This window comes from Danaus plexippus, chromosome 8, assembly GCF_018135715.1.
Source record: "Danaus plexippus chromosome 8, MEX_DaPlex, whole genome shotgun sequence".
Classification (NCBI taxonomy): Eukaryota; Metazoa; Arthropoda; class Insecta; order Lepidoptera; family Nymphalidae; genus Danaus; species Danaus plexippus.
Genome location: NC_083542.1, coordinates 10,077,522 through 10,096,797, shown reverse-complemented (window position 1 = coordinate 10,096,797; position 19,276 = coordinate 10,077,522). Strand labels below are relative to the sequence as shown.

The 19,276-nt window shown below is 36.0% G+C and overlaps 1 protein-coding gene, 1 long non-coding RNA gene and 1 other non-coding gene across 4 annotated transcripts; 1 reads left to right on the top strand and 2 right to left on the bottom strand.

The window, feature by feature from the left end:
- Positions 1-13: 13 nt before the first annotated feature.
- Positions 14-14,926, bottom strand: LOC116771077 (sodium-independent sulfate anion transporter-like). Of its 2 annotated transcripts, none has more exons than XM_032662766.2 (13): positions 14,578-14,926; positions 6,329-6,499; positions 4,844-5,110; positions 3,606-3,733; positions 2,795-2,887; positions 2,100-2,280; positions 1,731-1,895; positions 1,328-1,515; positions 1,137-1,251; positions 913-1,058; positions 666-824; positions 362-584; positions 14-283 (listed from the first exon to the last, which is right to left on the bottom strand). In XM_032662766.2, exons 1-12 carry the CDS (start codon positions 14,924-14,926, stop codon positions 372-374), a joined length of 2,175 nt encoding a protein of 724 aa, XP_032518657.1. In that variant the 3' UTR covers positions 14-283; positions 362-371. The 2 variants fall into 2 exon arrangements, with proteins under 2 accessions (XP_032518657.1, XP_061377195.1); XM_061521211.1 differs by lacking the exon at positions 14,578-14,926 and adding an exon at positions 8,452-9,155.
- On the top strand, positions 12,584-15,244 carry LOC133318847 (uncharacterized). The gene is made up of 2 exons (XR_009752594.1): positions 12,584-14,343; positions 14,598-15,244. It is a non-coding gene; the product is annotated as an uncharacterized LOC133318847 (long non-coding RNA).
- A 296-nt stretch (positions 15,245-15,540) lies between these two features.
- On the bottom strand, positions 15,541-15,613 carry Trnak-uuu (transfer RNA lysine (anticodon UUU)). Its single transcript has one exon. It is a non-coding gene; the product is annotated as a tRNA-Lys (tRNA).
- Between the last annotated feature and the right edge of the window lie 3,663 nt (positions 15,614-19,276).

Sequence of the window (19,276 nt, the reverse complement as noted above, 5' to 3'; positions counted from 1 at the left end):
GAAAACACGCAGCAACGTCTCATAATTTTTATTGAGTCAACAATTCCATATACTAATACTGTTAAAACATTCGCTATCACTTCAATAAAAACTACCTACTTACAAATACAGAATATTACATCTAGAAATACTGTCTACACATCACAAGATACGACTGCTCATTTAAAACAAATGTTTGCAAAATATCGACAGTGTAATTAAAAATAATCATAAAAAAATATTTCATTGACTACCTCCGTTTTGGCTTCCCTTCCTGTTTTGTTGGTCACCAGCATCACGGAATCTGCAACGGACGATTTAAATTAAAACACGATAAATTCGTCTCGACAATTATCCGACTCGGCTTAAGTGGGGTCATCACCAGGTAAGTTCTATAACGTGTTCTGTGACGTCATTACTCTGTCATGTACGTCGCTCCGTCTCTGTGTCTCCAACAACAGGCGTTCTAGCTCGGCGCGACACGAGCAATGCACGAACTGGCGAGGACGAACACCGCGGAATACCTCCGCGATGGACGGCTTCACGTTGTAGAAGATGAGAGGTTGGCCGCGGGCGTGGAAGTCCTCGATCAACTGAGCGATGCCCTGCGAACAAAGACGGCTAAAGTTACGAGACCAGAGGCATAGGAGATTCACACTCAGAGGAGGGGAAGGAGAGTGACCCACCTTCGCGGCGGTGAAGTCTGCGGCCTGGACGTGGTGGGCGTCCAGCACGAGCGGCGCATCGCCGGCTGCCTTGCGGAGGGCACGGCGCACGAACTCGGCGGCGGGGAAGGCCAGCGCACGGTCAATTGTCGCCACGGCGTAGCGCACACCACCCTCCGACTGGCGACAATACTCTTTATAACCGAGACTTTGTTGTGTGTAAAGTAAGCGATCGAGTCGATAGAGCGGAAAGAATGAAGATACTGACGACGGCGGTGGTGACGCGCACGGCCGGCCTCGCCGACGCGTAAAGCAGGAACAACAAGTTGACAGCGATACCGAGGACGATACCTAGCTCCAGGCGAGTCACCAGACACGCGGTGAAAGTCACAACGGCTGGGATTATGTCCACCTCTGGAAATATAGACGAATGTGTCATCATCTATACCCGGAAGACTGTTCTACATTCACAGAAGGAGATCAGTAACTCACTCTTCGTCCGCCATATTGGTTTGAAGACGTGCAGTTCCATCATAAACACTACAGCGGCGATGATGACGGCTGCCAGTGAGGCTTTCGGAATGTAGTAGAAGTAGGGAGTGAAGTACTGAAATGAAGACTGTCGCTTCTTAAGAGACAAGAGACATAGTCACATGTATGATGAGGTGTATCCCCGTATGTACCTGCAGCGCCAGTAAGACCAGGGCGCCTGTATACAGACCGCCGGCGGGCGTCGCGACGCCGGAAGCGTGGTTGACGGCGCCGCGGGAGAGGGCGCCCGACACCGGCATGGACTCCACGAATGACGCCAGTACATTACACACGCCCAGAGCGACCATCTCCTGAGTAGCGTCCACGTACTTACCCTCCGCTGTTATGTAGAATTATATGTAACGATGTCGAATAATTACAATGACTTTGATATACTATATACATATGTACTTACAAGTTACTTTGATATGATAATAAATAAATATTACTTTAAAACGTACATTTTAAGTGAAGTGCGATGTTTCAAGAAAAATTAAGATACAGCAGAGATGGAACCAGAGCTGGAACTGGAGAGAGATAGAACTGTATACTCACAGAAGACCTTAGCGAGAGCGATATTTTCTAGGATGGAGAGCAAGGGCACCACGAAGATCGCAGAGCCGAGAGTCGATGACATCTCAGTGAAGGTGTACGTGTGGTTACCGACTGTGGCGGAAAAAGGCGGGGGGGATATCTGGGGCAGACCTGCCTTCACCTCACCTGATTAATAAAATATTTTTCAATAAGAACTTTAACTTAGGCCATACATTTTATGGAGCTAACTTCACTCCCTCTGTGTAGACCATACTTTACATTGTAATTAAAATTTAAACGATGTAAACGGAGCTTTGCATGAAGATAAGATCCATCATTATAAAAAAGCCGTGATATGAAGGTATAATACACGTGTCCTCCAGCACTGACCGGTCAACACGAATGGCTGTTGATTCAATGTGTCGAAGTAGTAGGCGAGCGCCGCACACACCAGCACCACGAAGATGTTCCTGGTAGTGGACAGAAACCACAGAGCCTGGGACACGAACGACCGCACCCGAGACTCCTTGTTACTCTCCGCCTCCTTGCCGATCTTGATGTCCTTCACTTTCTACAATGTAATGTTTCATACTTACTAAAAAATATAAACACTCTCATTATATTCGCTCAAAAGTAGGAACATCCGTTAACTTTAATTCATATACGAACAGATAATATGTTGTTTTAAACATGGTTACAGCGACAGATTATAATAATTATCAGTCGATAGAACCGGAAGCGACGAAGTATATATGTGAAGTACTGAATGAAGGCTGCACGTTCACGACTGACGTCTTTATTTGGTTAAGACGTGATTTAATCACAGATAAAATAAATTATAATGACAGAAAGATATAAAAAAAACAAGTCTTAGAGTAAACTATGCCAGCGAGCTAAGTTAGTAATTAATTATTGAATAGTAGGTAAAGTAATATAAAGAATTATAATGAAATCTCTTCAAAGAATAAAAAATACATTTCAATCTATTAAATCCTATACATAATGATGACGTCGCCCAGATCAAGTCTCTCGTAGTCGTTACCCGTTCAGTTGAGTAAGGACCAAAGAGTGTTGAGATGTCTTACCCTGAGCAGTAACAGCACCACGATACAAGACACGCCCAGCACGGTGTCCCACAGTCTGGTCTCTCCGATATGTTGGTACATACCGGTCCACACCTACGACGTTCATATCAGTCATTACATTACTTAAACATTTGTAGAACTATGAAGTGCAGTTGATTCTTTGATGAATTACTGTTCCGGTATGTGTTTTAAGAGGCTATATTATAACATATATTAAGAAAATATATTCCTAAAAATTAGCACCGTCAGCTACGTTCATATAAGTAGGTCCATGATTTTTATATTTTTTCTGACGAAATAAACATCATTTCATTTTATATTCTTGCATAATATCACCCTCCGGTATATAAACAAACAAAAAAAATCGTTGTCAACTGTAAACAAATTAGTTTGTCGAAGGCCAATAGAAAGTGACTTCGCCGCGCAAATTACTTTAGACTCTCGTAAAAAGACGATTACAGTAAACAAAAAATATGACCAAAACATAGGAATTGATACAAAAACAATTATTTATTTAAAATTACATGAATTTGTAAAATGAAAAAGGCACCTACTGTAGATACAATGAGGTGGATGGAGGTATGGCCGCGGTTTGATGAAAACTATCCTTATGATAACATAGAAAAGACAATACAAAATGTTTTCTTTCTTATGATCCGTGCTTACTAGACGACCCAAGGATTCTCTTGTGATGAGTATTGGGTACATTATTTATTAATTCCGTTTGGAATAATATTAAATGATACTTCTTTAACGGCGACACTCTCGTGGTGCGACAATACATATCCTCGAAGGAAAGTGTCTGTGGTACCTGTAGGAACTTTCCTCCAGGAAAGCTGAGTCCGAGGATGTCCTTCACCTGGGTGGTGGCGATGATGATGGCGGCGGCGGACGTGAACCCCACAGACACCGGGCCGCTTATAAAGTCGATTAGGAAACCTGAACAAAGTCCACTCGCTATCTTAATTGTAACTTCCTAGGCACATACAAGACCTACATTTTGTTCACATTTTTCCGGTATAGAATTTGTAGACAAATAATATATAAAAAAATTGGTACATTAGTGTTATATGCCGATAACTTAATTTAATAACTGTATGCTACAGATTTATTTATTTTCATAGACTCCCCATTAGCGGGCGTGTGCTCGTACAGTGTTTCCATCGTTGTTCAATCATTATTTAATAATGGTTCTGTTGTTTTGGTTTGGGTCACAGTGTGTGGTCGGTGGTCACACCATTGTTATGTGTCCTGAATTGTATTTATACTTATGATATGTTTTTGCTGTAACTATAAACTCACGTTTGAAACTGTCGATGTAAAATTTATTACAATAAGTTCTGTACGTTATATTAGAACGCTCCAATACAGACAAATTAAAAACATAACCCTTCCGTTTTGGACGCAGCAGGCGGTTAAATAGGATAAACAATAGAAGTAGACTTCCAACGCCGCGCGCGACATTCCGATATATTGAGTGAAGGGCGATAAAAAATGTTAAACTAATTACGTGTTGTCCTTGAACTATCAACAAATACTCGAAAATGGCAAATAATGGCAAAATAATCCTAAGGCGCAGTATTTTATTTTACTCCCATTTTAAACACAAACGGTTCTGACGTGATCTCATGTTTTTTTTTATTTATAATATAATTTCGTTATTACCTGATGAGGCGGAAACTGAACAGTAGTGTTTTTTAAATAACAAATATAAATCAACAGACAGATAAATAAAAATGTAGTATTATGTTATATGAACGTGAGTTTAGGTTCTGCTCTTTTGGGTTAATTTTTTGTTCTTTTAATATTTTTTTGTGCATTATAAATGAAACAAAACATTTGTGGGTATTTATTTGTGAAAGCGATTTCTCGTTTTCTTGCAAATTGTAATAATGATCGACCCGAGTAGCGAGGACATTGTTGTTCTAATGTTGGTATTTATATCAAAGTCATTATTTACATCTCGTTTGTTTCGATTATATGTTGTGATAAATATGTAATCGATGTACTTCATTGTGATGAGTATGTTCATGTCATAGTGACACCTACCTAACTGTAGTATGCCCATGATGAGTTCCACACAGCCGGAGAGAAATGCGAGCAACACCGCGAACTCTGGGCCCAGGCCGTGGAGGTTCTCCCTCGTGAGGATGGCGGCGATGGCGGTGGGGCCTATCGCGGAGTCCTTGACGGACCCGAACACCGTGTACACGAAACACGCCATGAAGGAGGAGTAGAGGCCGTACTGAGGGGGCAGACCTGCCACGCCAGCGTACGCGATGGCCTGCGGGATCACCGTCAGCCCCACTGTTATACCTGCACACAAACATGAACTACAGCTTCGGTAGAAACTTTAATGTTCTAAAACATCTCAGAGTCCGCAGACAACGGTCACGCCGACACATTATCATTAAGTATAAAATAATAATTAACGGGTGAATCTTAATTTTTAAAATGTAATCTTCGTTCTGATACGTTTCGTAAGCCGTAGTAGGTAGTGAAGTGTTTCGACCTCTCATATAATAAATGTCTAGACCTAGACAGCAGATTGCAAAACGTTATATACAAAAACTATTCCATTAAATAAATGTCAGTAACGTCACGGTTCACTGTTCTAGTCCTGTTCGAGGGAAATCATCGTTTGCACAACATTAGATACGGTCAGTATTTTAAGTATTTTCTGATAGTGTCTTTGGAGGGTTGGTTGAGGTCGTAACTCATACCGACTCGATATGACTAAATGTTATAATTTCATATAGGGTTGTTTGTTGAAGTTTACAAACGTATATTAAATGTGTTGTCTTAAATTACCATAATATTGTACACTTCATACAACGAACTTTGATAAATAGAAGAAAACAGACTGGAAACTGGAAAAGATTCTAACGTAGGTAGGTACTGGGACATAAAGAGCTCATTAAAAAACTGGTCAAGATTTTTATGTCGGATATGAAATGAATTTAGGGTCTAAGACTCATATTAGTTGACCGAAACACGTCTAGCAGCAATATGACGTCATATCGTGTTAGAAGTTTGATCTCGACCGGTTCAGTCAGAATATAAACGAGTTTCTGTCATTCGGCAGTCTTAAGGTGAAGCTAAGACTCACTCTGGTGGCTCATTAGAATAAGTGGAGAATATTTCAGTGTTAACTTGATAATTTTGATTGATATGGACACGTAACATTCGAACGTACGATAATCACATACTTACTTACTTACATACGTGGTCGTTTTCACGTAATAAAGTATGTGATTATAAGTAAGAACATTATTAGTACGTCAAAGAGACGGTTAACACGAAGTAAATCGAATCTATTCCACGCTTACTTAGCTGAGATAAATGACCGTTCGCTGGAGCGTGTCGCCGGCCGCGGCGTGCGAGGCGGCGAGCGTGGTTGACTACTAGGTACTGTATCGTATTTGTTCGATGATCGGCATTTTTTATATAACTAATAGACTTATAAATAATAATTCACCGATACAATTTCAAATTTGTTGATATTTTATATTGCTCTAATAAAACATCGGCTACCTGCTATGACGTCGGCCAGGCCGTTCCTCACTGAGTACTTGGGCAGCCAGCTGAGGATCGGCAGTCGTCTGAGGAGGGTCTTCTTGGAACAGCACGCTCGCAGTCTCTTGACGACGTCGTCCCTCCAGTCATGTCGAGCTGGAGGAGGAAACGGCGGGTACTGACTGTGCGCTGGAAAACATGTTCAGTTACAGGTGCATATAGAAGACACCGGGGTACAATCTAAATAAAAACAAAGGCTCGTCAACATTATTGCGACGAATAAAACAGAAAAGATTTCTGTCATTCATTACTTTTCCATATAGAATATATTTTTTGAATTTATAAAATAAAAATAATTATAAACTAAATAGTTTATTTACAGAGAATTTTTAGTAATGGATTTCATTAAATCGATAACAATCCGTAACCAGTTGTTATCAATCCATGACCCGTCAGAACTATAAATCGCGAATGGCATTTCAGAATCGATTTTAAAGCCATAATGGAATTAAAATGTTTGATTAAATTACTTAAAACATAATGAAATTAATTTATTTATTACAAGTGGCATCATATCATAAGTGGCGTCAAAAAAATGAGACATTTAAATCTATGAAAAGTTTTGGAAAGTAATGAATCCCGGATGTAAGAGAATACAAATATAATGAAAGTTATTGTATTAATTATTAAATACCTGGAATGTATTTGACGTCAAGTGAAACACAGCTGTGGAACTAATTGTATCATTGTGTCGTTTGTACCCAACAACATAAATAAATATATTGTGTACTGAACGTATGAGATGTGCCGAATAAAATATATGTATGTAACAGTATTGTACACAGAATTCAGTAGAGAGCTGTATCGTGAACAAAACATTGCCATGTTCTATATTAAGGTTGACTTTTGTTCCTCAGATTGGCGTGACATGTAATTATAATAAATATTGAAAATGTTTATATTTCAAGTGGTGAGTAACATTCAAGAGTGTCGCAACCTTCGCCGTGTATGATCGAAGGTAGCAATCCAACCGACGAGTTCAAAAAACCTGTAAAAAGCTGTATTGTATTGCGAAAACTGAACTCAATAAATATTAACAAATTAAAAACTGTTTGCAATTAGTTGAGATCTGCTACGGTTAGTTACGCTAATCAGGTCCATTGTCAAGGACAGATTTACCTAATAGTTAAGATAACGGTCACGAAAACACACAGAGAACTTGATTTTGATAGCAAAAATAATGAAAAGAAACGCAAAGATAGAAACAAGATCAAGCAGAATCGGCTTTTCGACGACGTTGTTGCCCTTACATACTACAAGCAGGGAGATAAAAATACACGCAGACAACACTAACAACGCCTTTGTAAGTAATCTACCATTATGATGAGTTAAAGCGGTAATATTTCTAGTGACTGTATATCAGTTCTTTTATACATACATAATGTAGATGTTATGTTCGGATGTGGACATACCAGAGTGAATGAATAATGATAGACATGGCACATAGACAGTCCTCGTGTAATTTTGAATCCTTCTTTGGCAATTGGTTAATTTAATTGAAATACAAATGTCATGTAACTTTGAATATATTAATTGGTTGGCGTATTAAATATTAACTAAAATAAAAAGCAGTTTCAATGAATCTTTATAAAACGTCTTAACTTTTTTAATGGCTTTAGTGACAAGTGATGTCTGTGGTTGTCGGGATTTATGTCATTAACGTCAAAGGTGACTTATGTTACAAAACTATGTGTAACTTTGACTTTTAAACCCCATCTTACAGTCTTCAACAAGATACATAAAGTATAAAAAACGTTATTAAAGTACGTTTTATTTCATTTTTTGTGCTACTTTTGAACTCATAATTTTTTGGTATCTTTAAATCTTTTTAACCAGTGAACTGAAAGATTTAAACATAAACCTAAATGAACTAAATACATAGATGTTCAGTAATTGAATATTATTAGATAGATTTGAAGAATGTACCACTATTTTTAGATAATTTGACTTAGTGGTTCTCCACTGACTAGAGTTAATGACTTTATTGAAGGTATGGACAATAAAGTCAGTAGTTCTTGGTAGTGTTAAAGTGATAATTACAACACAGTCTATGCGAAAGTTTTGTAAATTCTTGCACATACCTTTCTGTCTTAACATATCACGTTTTTCTATATCTTTAAGTCCCGAAAGGTTGCCATCTCATTTGCAAATATAATGTGTCTCTCAAGTGGGCAATACATTTTTCTTGCGGAAGTCTCCTTTTTTTAGTTTTTCTGAGTAAGTATATTGGTCTAGAAGGGAAATGGAAAAATACTCCGGAGGGGACTCGAGTTGTCTTACACGACACTCATCAATTGAGACGTGTCTGTAATTCACTGTAAGTGGTACAGGTCAGTTTGTACTAGTGAATATTGAGATGAAGTATTGGCAACACACTGACGGCAACTCGATAACGAAGGACGATTGATAAAGGAGAAGACAAGTAAACAGTTCTGTAGCCTCAAACAATCGCTCACATCTTGTGAAAAACATTTGATTCGCATTCGCATTGACTTTTCAGGTGATCTTCCGATTTTTTATCTCATTCTGAAACCTGTAACTTAAACCAGCTCATACGAATGTGACGGACTGGTCAAGGACATTAAAAATTCAAAGACCCTCGTGAAATTACAAATTTTATAAGTAAATATTCGTGTTATCTTGAAGTTCGTAAATGAAGGTATTAAATCAAAGGTATGTCAATATACAAACGAGTACATAGCCAGGTACTTGCGTCACTGACGAGCGATACTCGCAGCAATTCGTGCTATCAAAATAATTACATATTTTTTTTACTTACAATTACATTTAATGTATAATTGTGAAGGTGATTGCTTCCTGATGACAAAACAATCTTTTGTTTCTCAATATTATTTTTTGTAATAATTGTTTTATTATTTGTAATTATTTTATTATAATTATTTAAGTATCAAAAACACATTAGACGTGACTATATATAAATATTTATTTTATTAGTTTTATTTATTTTTTATTTTTTTGACATGAAGCCAAAAAGATAAATAAAAATAACAAGTAATATGTGTCTTAAAAGTATTAGTTAACTCAAAGGGTGCACATACTTCTTTCGTGTGGAGGCGACTTCTCTATCTATCGTTTAAAATTTAATGTTATTTTTATTAAATCAGTTCAAACACTTCATTGGTCACTCAGTACAAGAAGATTAATCGAGTATAACATAGCGTGGAAGTGATAAAATTTACTGTAAGAGTGACATAAAATTATATATGATTCGATAAGTTTTTCTCTTACATACTTGATGCTTTTACTCGTTAAATAAAGTGATTGGTAGACATTTTGTAAAACACTGCGCATTGACGAGATTTTGAAATATTTGTCACAAAGCTGGCATCATTATAAATATATTATATCAATCTCAGTTTAGTTCGAGCCTTACCTCCGACTCCTAGTGCTTACTACCTACCTGATATGTCGCCGTCAGAAAGCTCGCGCCAAATATTTGTGTCGACCGTTACTGATTACCATAAAATATTCCTAAATGTAGTACTTTATTTAAAAGCACTTTATATCACCATTAGCGTATCCATCTTTTATTTAAATTAAATTTGGATAACATTATTACCTCAATTTGACCGACACTTCTTATATTTATAAACGCGGTTTTTCGCTTCATTCCATCAGTGGGTAATATTTGTCTTCCATGTAGTTTTCGCCCCACGAGGGATGTGTCAGCGGCCAGTAATCGAGTTTTATGGCTATCATTACAGCGAACAGCTCAGTCCTATGAAATACACACTTATTGACGTTCGATACAAAACAAAACAAACAATTCAAAAGAAAATATTATCATAATACCATTCGAATGATCGCATTTTTCTAAGAAGATGTAAGAGGCAAATAACGATCTAAGATTTGAGAAAGGTCGTTGTAGGTTGACTGAACAGCTCAATTAACACTTATAGGTACATCGAGAAACGAGTTAGGTATTGCTTGATTTTTTGACGCAAATCTTTATGATCCCGCCTCAATCTAGAAACAAACGAACGTTCTCAATAAAACACCGACTTACTAACAATAATACGTTCAAGCCGAGGCTAAGGTCTTGTCGCCTCCTAACTCCGGCTCTGCAGGTCACTGTTCAATACACGGATACAGAAATCACAAACACATGACAGCGCTCCTTCCGTCGAATGTGAGCAAAACAAATACTTTCCTATGTTTACTACTTCATTAGATTTTTCTTATGAGTTAACAACGCAGTGTCTAAAATATATGAGATAAATTTGTTATATTTAATGGAAAAACGAGAATTCCTATTTAATATTAATATATGCGACATCAATCGTCTCATTAATTCATTTCTTAAATCAATTATCGTTTTCATACTTCGACTTGTTATTCATAAATTTTTTACATCAGAGTTTGGTTAGTGACGTCAGCGTGAAATTTTCTTGACTATTAATAACCAAACGATAACTAAAAATGTTTTCTCATATTCAGAGACTTTATTTGAAACTATTTTTCAAAACTTTCGACATAACACTGTGATCAACAATTCAAATCTACCCTCGACTCCGCTTCCTTATTAACAGATGTGGAAAAATAATATGTGAGCCACGTTGGAAGTGAGGCTCCATTGTTTGGCATTCGTTTGTATCGTGTATATAGACGTTGTTTCATACTTTAATGTACATTTCTCCAAACAATAAAAGAGTTTTTGTCGTCAGCTTCTTATTTTATATAAAGTTGAAATATTTTTTTAATTATTATTATTACATTTTCTAAAAATCGAAGTAACAAAGTAAGACTTACGTGACTACACACGGAGCCTGTATAATGCAATCTTTTTAGTATCCTAGTCGCTAGTAGTTAGTACACAGACGTGAGGTATCTTTGTATCATTTTAAATAAATCACAACCTGATCTACAGTAACTATTAATTCAAACAAAGTAATGTGAAATATATTGTAATAATAAAAGTCTTTTGCTTTCTCCTCGATGTACTTACAATAACACTCTATAACATGAGCCCTATTTGTGTAACACGGGGGCGGTGTATTCCAATCCGTGTGTTCCGTCGGTGTCATTTTCGTATAAAAACATACGACGTGCTTATTAAAAACAGAGGACTGCTGGTTTATGAAACACAAAAAAGAGCACACTCACTTACAAATATGCTTAAGAAATAATTTTTAAGTCATAAAAAGTAATATGTAAATAAGGTCTACCAAATGTTTATCACACTATGTGTAAACTTCGAACCGTTCAGTTTTCTTGCTGTCATTGTCTCCTGCTGTTTTGTTGAACAAAGAACCGTCAGTAGAAATTTGATTTCAAAACATTACACCGTACGTAGGATCGAGGTTAGAGAATTTATTCATAGAAAATTTGTTTAGTATGTTACATTAGTAAACGGGGGAATTTTTATAAACGCGGGGTAGGGAAATAAATCAAGTGATCGAGAGGTACGATCTCATCTCTAGGAGCAGCTCAGACTGAACAAATTGTGGAAGGATTTTTCAAACCGTATCTTGTTCCGACGCCGCGTTAACTCACCAATATTTCTTGTAAAAAATAAGCTTTCCATAAAATATTTAAGAGTTACGCACCATGAAAACAAAACATTTCAAGTCACAATATTCGTACAAGTAGTTATAATATTTGCCTACTTATTCACTGACTTCCCGAACTTTTGAAGTGTCGAAAAGACACACACAGACATTAATTTAACAGTTATTATATCACGGAAATATTATTTAAGATATTTCTCAAACCTGTAACGAAAGTAATGCATTAATCCAAATATCACGCTCGTTTTTTTATTCGTTTTTGTTGCAAACTCTTTAAATGTGCAACAATCTGTATTAAAGTTGAATTAAAACGCAACTTTAAACGTCTATCACCTTATTCTCTTGAAGCATTTCTTGTCCACTGCCTATAGTTGGTACTATTGGACCGGATGTGATTCTCTTTGTCGGTATAGAAATACTTTACTAACAACAGAATTAAAACATTGAACTGAAACTGTATTTTCGGATTCGATCGTGTTTTTGCTTCAGCCTGTGGTTTTTATCCTGACATCACCTTGCAGTAACCGTTAGCTCATTTCATATCGTAGCCTACTCGTCACTCGTCGTGTTAATAGTACCTATTTCTTACATAAACCTTCGCATATTACAGTATTAAGAAAGGTTATTGGATGAGAAGTAGGAAACCGCTTCGCATATATTGTGACGAATGTAACCTTAGAATGAGCAAACTGTAGGTATCTACTGTACTAGGTATAATATTATATTTATACTATAACTAGCAGTTTCAATGATTTTTGTTTGTAACTTTTCTCTTGTAGAATTTTTTGAAGTTTGTAAGCTATAGAGTTTACAGTTCAGAGGAACGCTACGACTTCTACAACTTCCAGAATTAGGTAGTATTTTAAAGATTTTGTTTTAATTCATATGTAAATAGTATTCAACTTTTAAACATTTGTGTTTATTGAAAGTACTAAAAAACTTGTAAAGTAAAAGGAAGGCGCACTCGAATGGCTACCTTGAAGCTGCAATTAGCCAATAAAAAGATAATTAGCTCTCAGTCGGGCTCAGGAAATTAAGAATGTCGCAAAAACAATACCATCTCATTAAATATTCTAGAAAGTTCAAATCATATGCACGTTTTCTATGACTAACAAGACCTTACAGTTCCAGTCTAAAACAAACCCGAATGAATTTACACGAGTAAACCACCTTCACTGTGCTAGATATTCTGCGGGAATCCTTGTAGTGTAATGTACGTTAGCTGGAATTCGAATTATCATTTTTTTGTTCATTATAATTATGATTAATAGTTATTCTTTTAAACAGATGCATTGTAATAATTTTCGGATAAAAAACGTGACAATAATATTCTCATTAAGATAACGACGAGTAAGTAAGGAAAACAAAAGCCAATCGTTATTATAAATAAGCGTTGCTAATTCACAAATTGTTTGTTTCCGCGTTAAAGTTCGGAAAAACTGCAGGATTTTATTAAAATTATTCTAAACTGCAATAAAATTAACATTTATATATATTAGAAATTATATTGATATACGTGGATACAGCTGATACCGTCTGTGGGCTCGGAGAACAAGTCTACTAGGTGCTTCATCTGTTCTCAGTAGTTAAATCACAATCTGTCCTGATCTCAGTCGGATGAGAATAATTATTACAAGTGATTAGAATTGAGAATAAACCGTTTCCTTCGTCTGAATCGATTGCGATCTAAAACGTTTCCATAAGAATAATAAGTGGTGATAAAACACATACGTGCTCAGAGGTTGCAGTCTGCGACGTTTATCGACACAACAGATAAAAGAAAAAGAATTGATGACAGAATATATTATAAAGAAAATAGCGACCGAGAATTAAATAGCTCCCTGACCTGAATTTAGGAGAGGTCTATTGTGTGTTAATATTAAAGAATTATTTTATAATTATATTGCTAATAAATAATTCAATTTTTATAAAAAAAAATATTTTAAGCCACTCATCGAACGCGTGACGCCTTCCAGTCGGACTGTACGATAGAAAAGGGTTTTGTTCATAGCAAATTCAATGAACTTCCTTTACTTTTAATTAGTTTTAAATATCAGTAGAAAGTAGGAAGTCACCGAGGGCCGACATATGAGATATTTAAGCGCTAATCTTGAAAAAATTAATGAGAAATAATAGTTAAGTCTTTTATTGACATTAAGGACTGGTGGATCTACATACATACATAGCATAGCATAGTGTACGATCTGTGCGGCCTCCACTGTGGCCGGGGAGTCTCGTTTACTAGATGTAACAAGTGTAAGGTGTTTAATAGTCGTCACCTAGCATATGTGTGTGTGTGTGCGTGCGTGTGTGCGTGTATATGAGACTGTCATTGTTGTCTTTCGATCCCGTTCTTTTGTTTTGTAAATATTTTAAATGAAATGCGTTCGAATAACAAAACAGTTGACAAAAGTCAACAATAAGTTTCGCGCGACGTTAATATATGTAAGTATATACTCTAACATTTATAAAACGCAAAATCTATAAGGACTTGAGAATCGAAAACTTTTATTTAGAACACGAACATAGATTTCTCTTGTCGTCTTTCACTCGTAAGTTTTTGTTGTGATGGTAAAAGTGTCCACGGTATTACATAAGTGTGTCCAAACACTTGTGGGCCGCGGTTCGTGCTACTTGGCAGTAGGCAGTAGGTACTTATATTGTAGATTGGTAACTCACAGGTGTTCCGCGGCCCGCAGGTGTCTCCGTCGCAGGCGAGGCAGGACTTGCCGTGGCCTCCATCGGTGACTGTTAGTGTGGGGGCGAGGCTCGCTCTCTGTCCGGGACATAGCTTGCATCCTCCGTTGTACCTCTCACACAGGCAGCCCCTCGCCAGCGTGTCCACCTTCAGCTCCTCGAGGCCGCACTTGTCGTACCTCTTCTCCGTGTCCAGGTAGAGGCAGGTGTCCGGGCAGGTGTGGCATCTCCCGTCCTCTCTCCGCTCTCCTTCGCTGCTGCCCGTCATGTAGGAGGTGAGAGTCACCTCGGACGAAGATCGCACGTTGTTATTCAGTTTGTATTTCGTCATATTATTGGCGTGTGATGAAGACCGATCCTCGGGACATTTTACGTAAACTGTTCGCGAACGATCAGCGCTCGGACATGACAGCTTGCGATCGACTCGAGCGCTCGCCGCTGAATGACGACTGACGAGTGGCGGCTCACGAAACACAGGTCTGATAGAATACCTACTCACGACAGGGACAGAGACAGGCAGTAGGAGGAGGAGACAGAGGACCCAGGGTAGAGACCTCACCAAAAGGGAGAAGATTCAACAAACTTGGAATATGGAAATTAAGAAAAAAATTATATGAATTAATAAAAATATAACGTTTCATGGTTTTAACATTGTTATAATTTTTATCTTTTATAAAATTAATAATTAAAATATGGTAATTTAAGTTCATTAATATTTAAACAATTCAAATTAAATATTTGGTTTTATGTACATTTAAAATTGCTTCATATTTTTTAAGTCAATTAAATAATAATTAATGTGGTATTGTTTTTTTATAGACTGCAAGAAAAATATTGTTATAAAAATTTATACATAAATATAACTCCTAACATATAGTACATATTTAGATATACATATTTAATAAAAAGAGAGAATAAAATGAATTCCAAGAAAAAATTTAGGCCCGCCCGAACAGGGACTTGAACCCTGGACCCTTGGATTAAAAGTCCAATGCTCTACCGACTGAGCTATCCGGGCTGTTGCTGAAGGGATGGAAATTAAGAAACTATTGTTATTTCTTTATCTGTTAGAATTCTGTGAAATAGTTTTCTCAGTGTCAGACTATTAAGACATATCTAATTAATGACCTGTAGTATTAGGAACTATAAGGTAAAGAACGTTCTTACTTTGATAAGGATTAAAGCAACCTTGAAAATGGTTTCAAATTACATTCAGCATTATACTGGAACTACTGTACCGATTATCTTTAACCGACCTTATTAAAAACCGATAAAAATAAGGCAGTTTATAGAATAATATCATGACTGTCGTGGTTTAGACTACCACACAGTTTTTTTTAATTATCTCTTAAATTCCCACAAAGATAAGTTGAAATGATTTTGGTACATTACTTTTACCAAATTATAAATTTTAGAAATTACGTGTATGTTATAGTAACGAAATTAATAAGTGAAATCTGATAAGCAATCAATAAAAAATATTAAATTTAGGTTAACGAAGAATGTTGAACAAATTTGGAAAGCGTAGTTAGTGTGTTGACTTCGTCGTTCGCTCTCATGAATCTCGAAGAGCGCTGAGGCTTGAGTGCGTCTTCGGGACGATATACACACCCAATAGATATTTAAATATGTAAAGTCTGCCAACTACACTAATTATATAAATATTTATTATTTCATTTATAGACATGACGAGAGACAAACAGTATTGTTTAATAAAAACTCTTCAATTAAACCCATATAAAGTGCCTATTTAATTCCACCTGTATTCGGATGAACATATTGTCTGTGTTTGGTCTCGTCGCTGGTCTGCTGGTCCCTCGCCGCTCGGAGCCTCTCGTTACGGAGTCTGCGACACCGGGCACCGGCTACATGTTTATGACTTATTGTGCATTGTGTTTTCGATCGCCGGCTCGTATTCACTTTATGTAATAGGACTTCTATACATACGACTATAATACCCTCCGCCAATGACAATTACAAATTTGTAGTACGGCACGCTAATGCCGAGAGGACTTATTTGAACTGGTTTCGTTTATTAAAAATTTTTCTTTCTCCGTACGAAGGCAACTTGCTCCATGAGTTGAAATAAAAGTTGCACAGTATTTTTATTTTTTTATTTTATATGAATACAATGAAGTCAGTGGAGTATTATGAGGCGGGTATTTTAAGAGACATTGCATTATATTTGTTGTGTTCGTTCCGTCCACAGAGTAGGAAACGTAATGTCCGTAGACTCTGTGACATCTGGCGACGATCGTCCCTCGTCGTGGAAACGGGCAATTATGAATGAGTTATGAAGGTAGTGTGAAGTGTGGACTGAGGACCGAGGACGGAGTATAGACGGAATACCCATCATTAAGATAATTGTTTTTTTAAAAAGATGGTCATTTATAGCACTTTAGTTACGAGTCACGAAAATAATAAGATCGAGAGGCTCCAATCTCAATATCACAAAAATCGGAGATAAATATGAATCTATTGTTTGATGAAGTGTTTCATTTGAAGTGAGCATCCAGTGTCTAGCGAGTCGCGAGCACCCAGCGCGTCTTTTAATGGTCTTCAGTAGTCGTGGGTGTCAATAGTAAATGGTCACGGTTAATGCGTTATGTCACGGAAGCGCGACCTCGCGTCTTCCGCTTAATACAAAAACAGATAGGAACTATGGCTGGAACGCGTAGCTAAAACGGTGCAAACAATTGATCTAAACTAACTGAGGATTTTAAATATATATTTAAATTTAACTTCACAATTACATATTGAGATCCAAACCCTAAATTACTGCAAAGCGCCATCTCTTAATGAAATTTATAAACTATATCTTTTTAGGACACCATCTTAAGAAACTCGGTCAGAGGTATGTTCTGTCTTAGTAACTAAGGGTAAAGCGCCATCTTTCCGTACTATGAGGAAGCAAACTTTTAATTTTGAGCATGAAGCGCCATCTCTCTGTGATTAATATCAAACATAACTTGGTGTCAAGGCGAACGCCCTCTATTAGTGATATAAATAATAATTTATCGTTTGAGTTTTTATACCTGGTAGATTACATATTTGTATAACTTTGAAAGTATAAAATTTTAAATTGAAAATAGTTTTAACAATGAACTGTTTTGTCTCAGTTGAGATTTTGAAGTTATTGTTCATGAGTTATATAACAAATTTTTGGTGTTTTTCAATTAATATAAATGATTTATGTATAAATAATAAAATTGTTTTTTTTAATTACATGTTACTACTCCCAACTAATATTACTAATATTAATAACTGAAAAAAATATAAAAACTGCAAAGTATAATTAAAAAAAAAACTATAATAATATTTCAAATCAGTCTTATCACCTAACAGTATAAGAATCACCTAATTGATATTAGACACATATTAGTCGTTATAAATAAATAATATCAAATTTATTTGAACATAAAACTTTATTTAAATTAATATTTGTTTTCATTTTAAATTCTTTCAGAAAAAGTTGTTGATAAATAATAATTAGGTTTCCTCGTAAAGGTTTTCAACAGTTTTAGTGAATTTTAAAAGTACAAGAGCTAATAAGTATCGTATAAAATGTAGAAACAATAGAAAACAGCAGGAATAATGGCAGTTGAATGGGTTTAGGGAAAAAAATATACACAAACGTTACTGTTATTTGTCTAAGTGCTGCCACGTATCGGGAAATAGGGCAACTTAATACTTTCATTTCAAACTTGTTTGGCTTTATTCCGCTAGATGGTACTTTCAAACTATTTTTCAGTAATGAATTAAATTATTTATCTAAATATAATCTTAAGTTTAACATGAACATGAATTAGAAATGTAAAAACAAATAAAAATGTAAATTTCTATTATAATTCTGTAAATGTTAGATGAGTCCTGAGAATGTTTTCCTTAGAATAATAAAATATTACATAAAAGTGTACCGAAATAAGGTAAATCTGTGAGAATTAAAAGTTACAGTTTAATCGACTTCAAAATTACATAACAATCACGTGTCATCGCAATATCCAGATAAAGTAAAACAGGTAAAGTAACTACATCATCCCCTTTGTATTCCTTCAATTCGAGCATTATGAAACTTCTACCGAGAATTGCAAATTTGAATGCAGTGTTTCAAAGCACTCCTACTGACAGCGCCTTAAACTTAACGGCGGTAAGGGATTGTTTTAACTCTTTTGTATTTATTAAAACTACACTTTATTGCTATACTAATGACGTTACTAATCCACAACTTAACGTCTAGAATACAAATCAAATTATGATATACTGAGTCTGTGAGTGACTTTATTCCTACTAAATATGTTATATATGACAAGGATTTCCCGGGATGAACTAACGTTTGAACTACAACCACCAGCCGGGGGAATGGAAGGCTGAGTAGTTTCGTCTCGTGTATATTTGTTATAAGTTTGTTCTCTTTTCCAACCAATAATATTTTTAACAGTGCTTTATATTAAAAGTCTTCATCGAGTCACCGACGCCGCTCCTCCTTGACTGCTGCTTCTTATTAAATTAATATTTTTTTATTTTCATTACATACTAACACAATGATTGTTGTTGTATCTTGTCTTCTTACTTTTCAATCAACCTTACATTATGACTGTTTTAAATAGGAGAAGGAATATTTTTTAACATATTAGTTTTTAAAAATACGTACAAAAATATTTTGATGTCTGTCTTATCATGA

Bases quoted from the DNA above. Each gene is read 5' to 3' on its own strand.
- LOC116771077 (XM_032662766.2), bottom strand. From the start codon at position 14,926: ATGACGAAATACAAACTGAATAACAACGTGCGATCTTCGTCCGAGGTG. The intron at 2,281-2,794 runs GTAAGACATCTC...ATTACATTGTAG, and splicing joins TGGTGCTGTTACTGCTCAGG to AAAGTGAAGGACATCAAGAT. The intron at 1,516-1,730 runs GTGAGTATACAG...TCTACATAACAG, and splicing joins CGCTCTCGCTAAGGTCTTCT to CGGAGGGTAAGTACGTGGAC.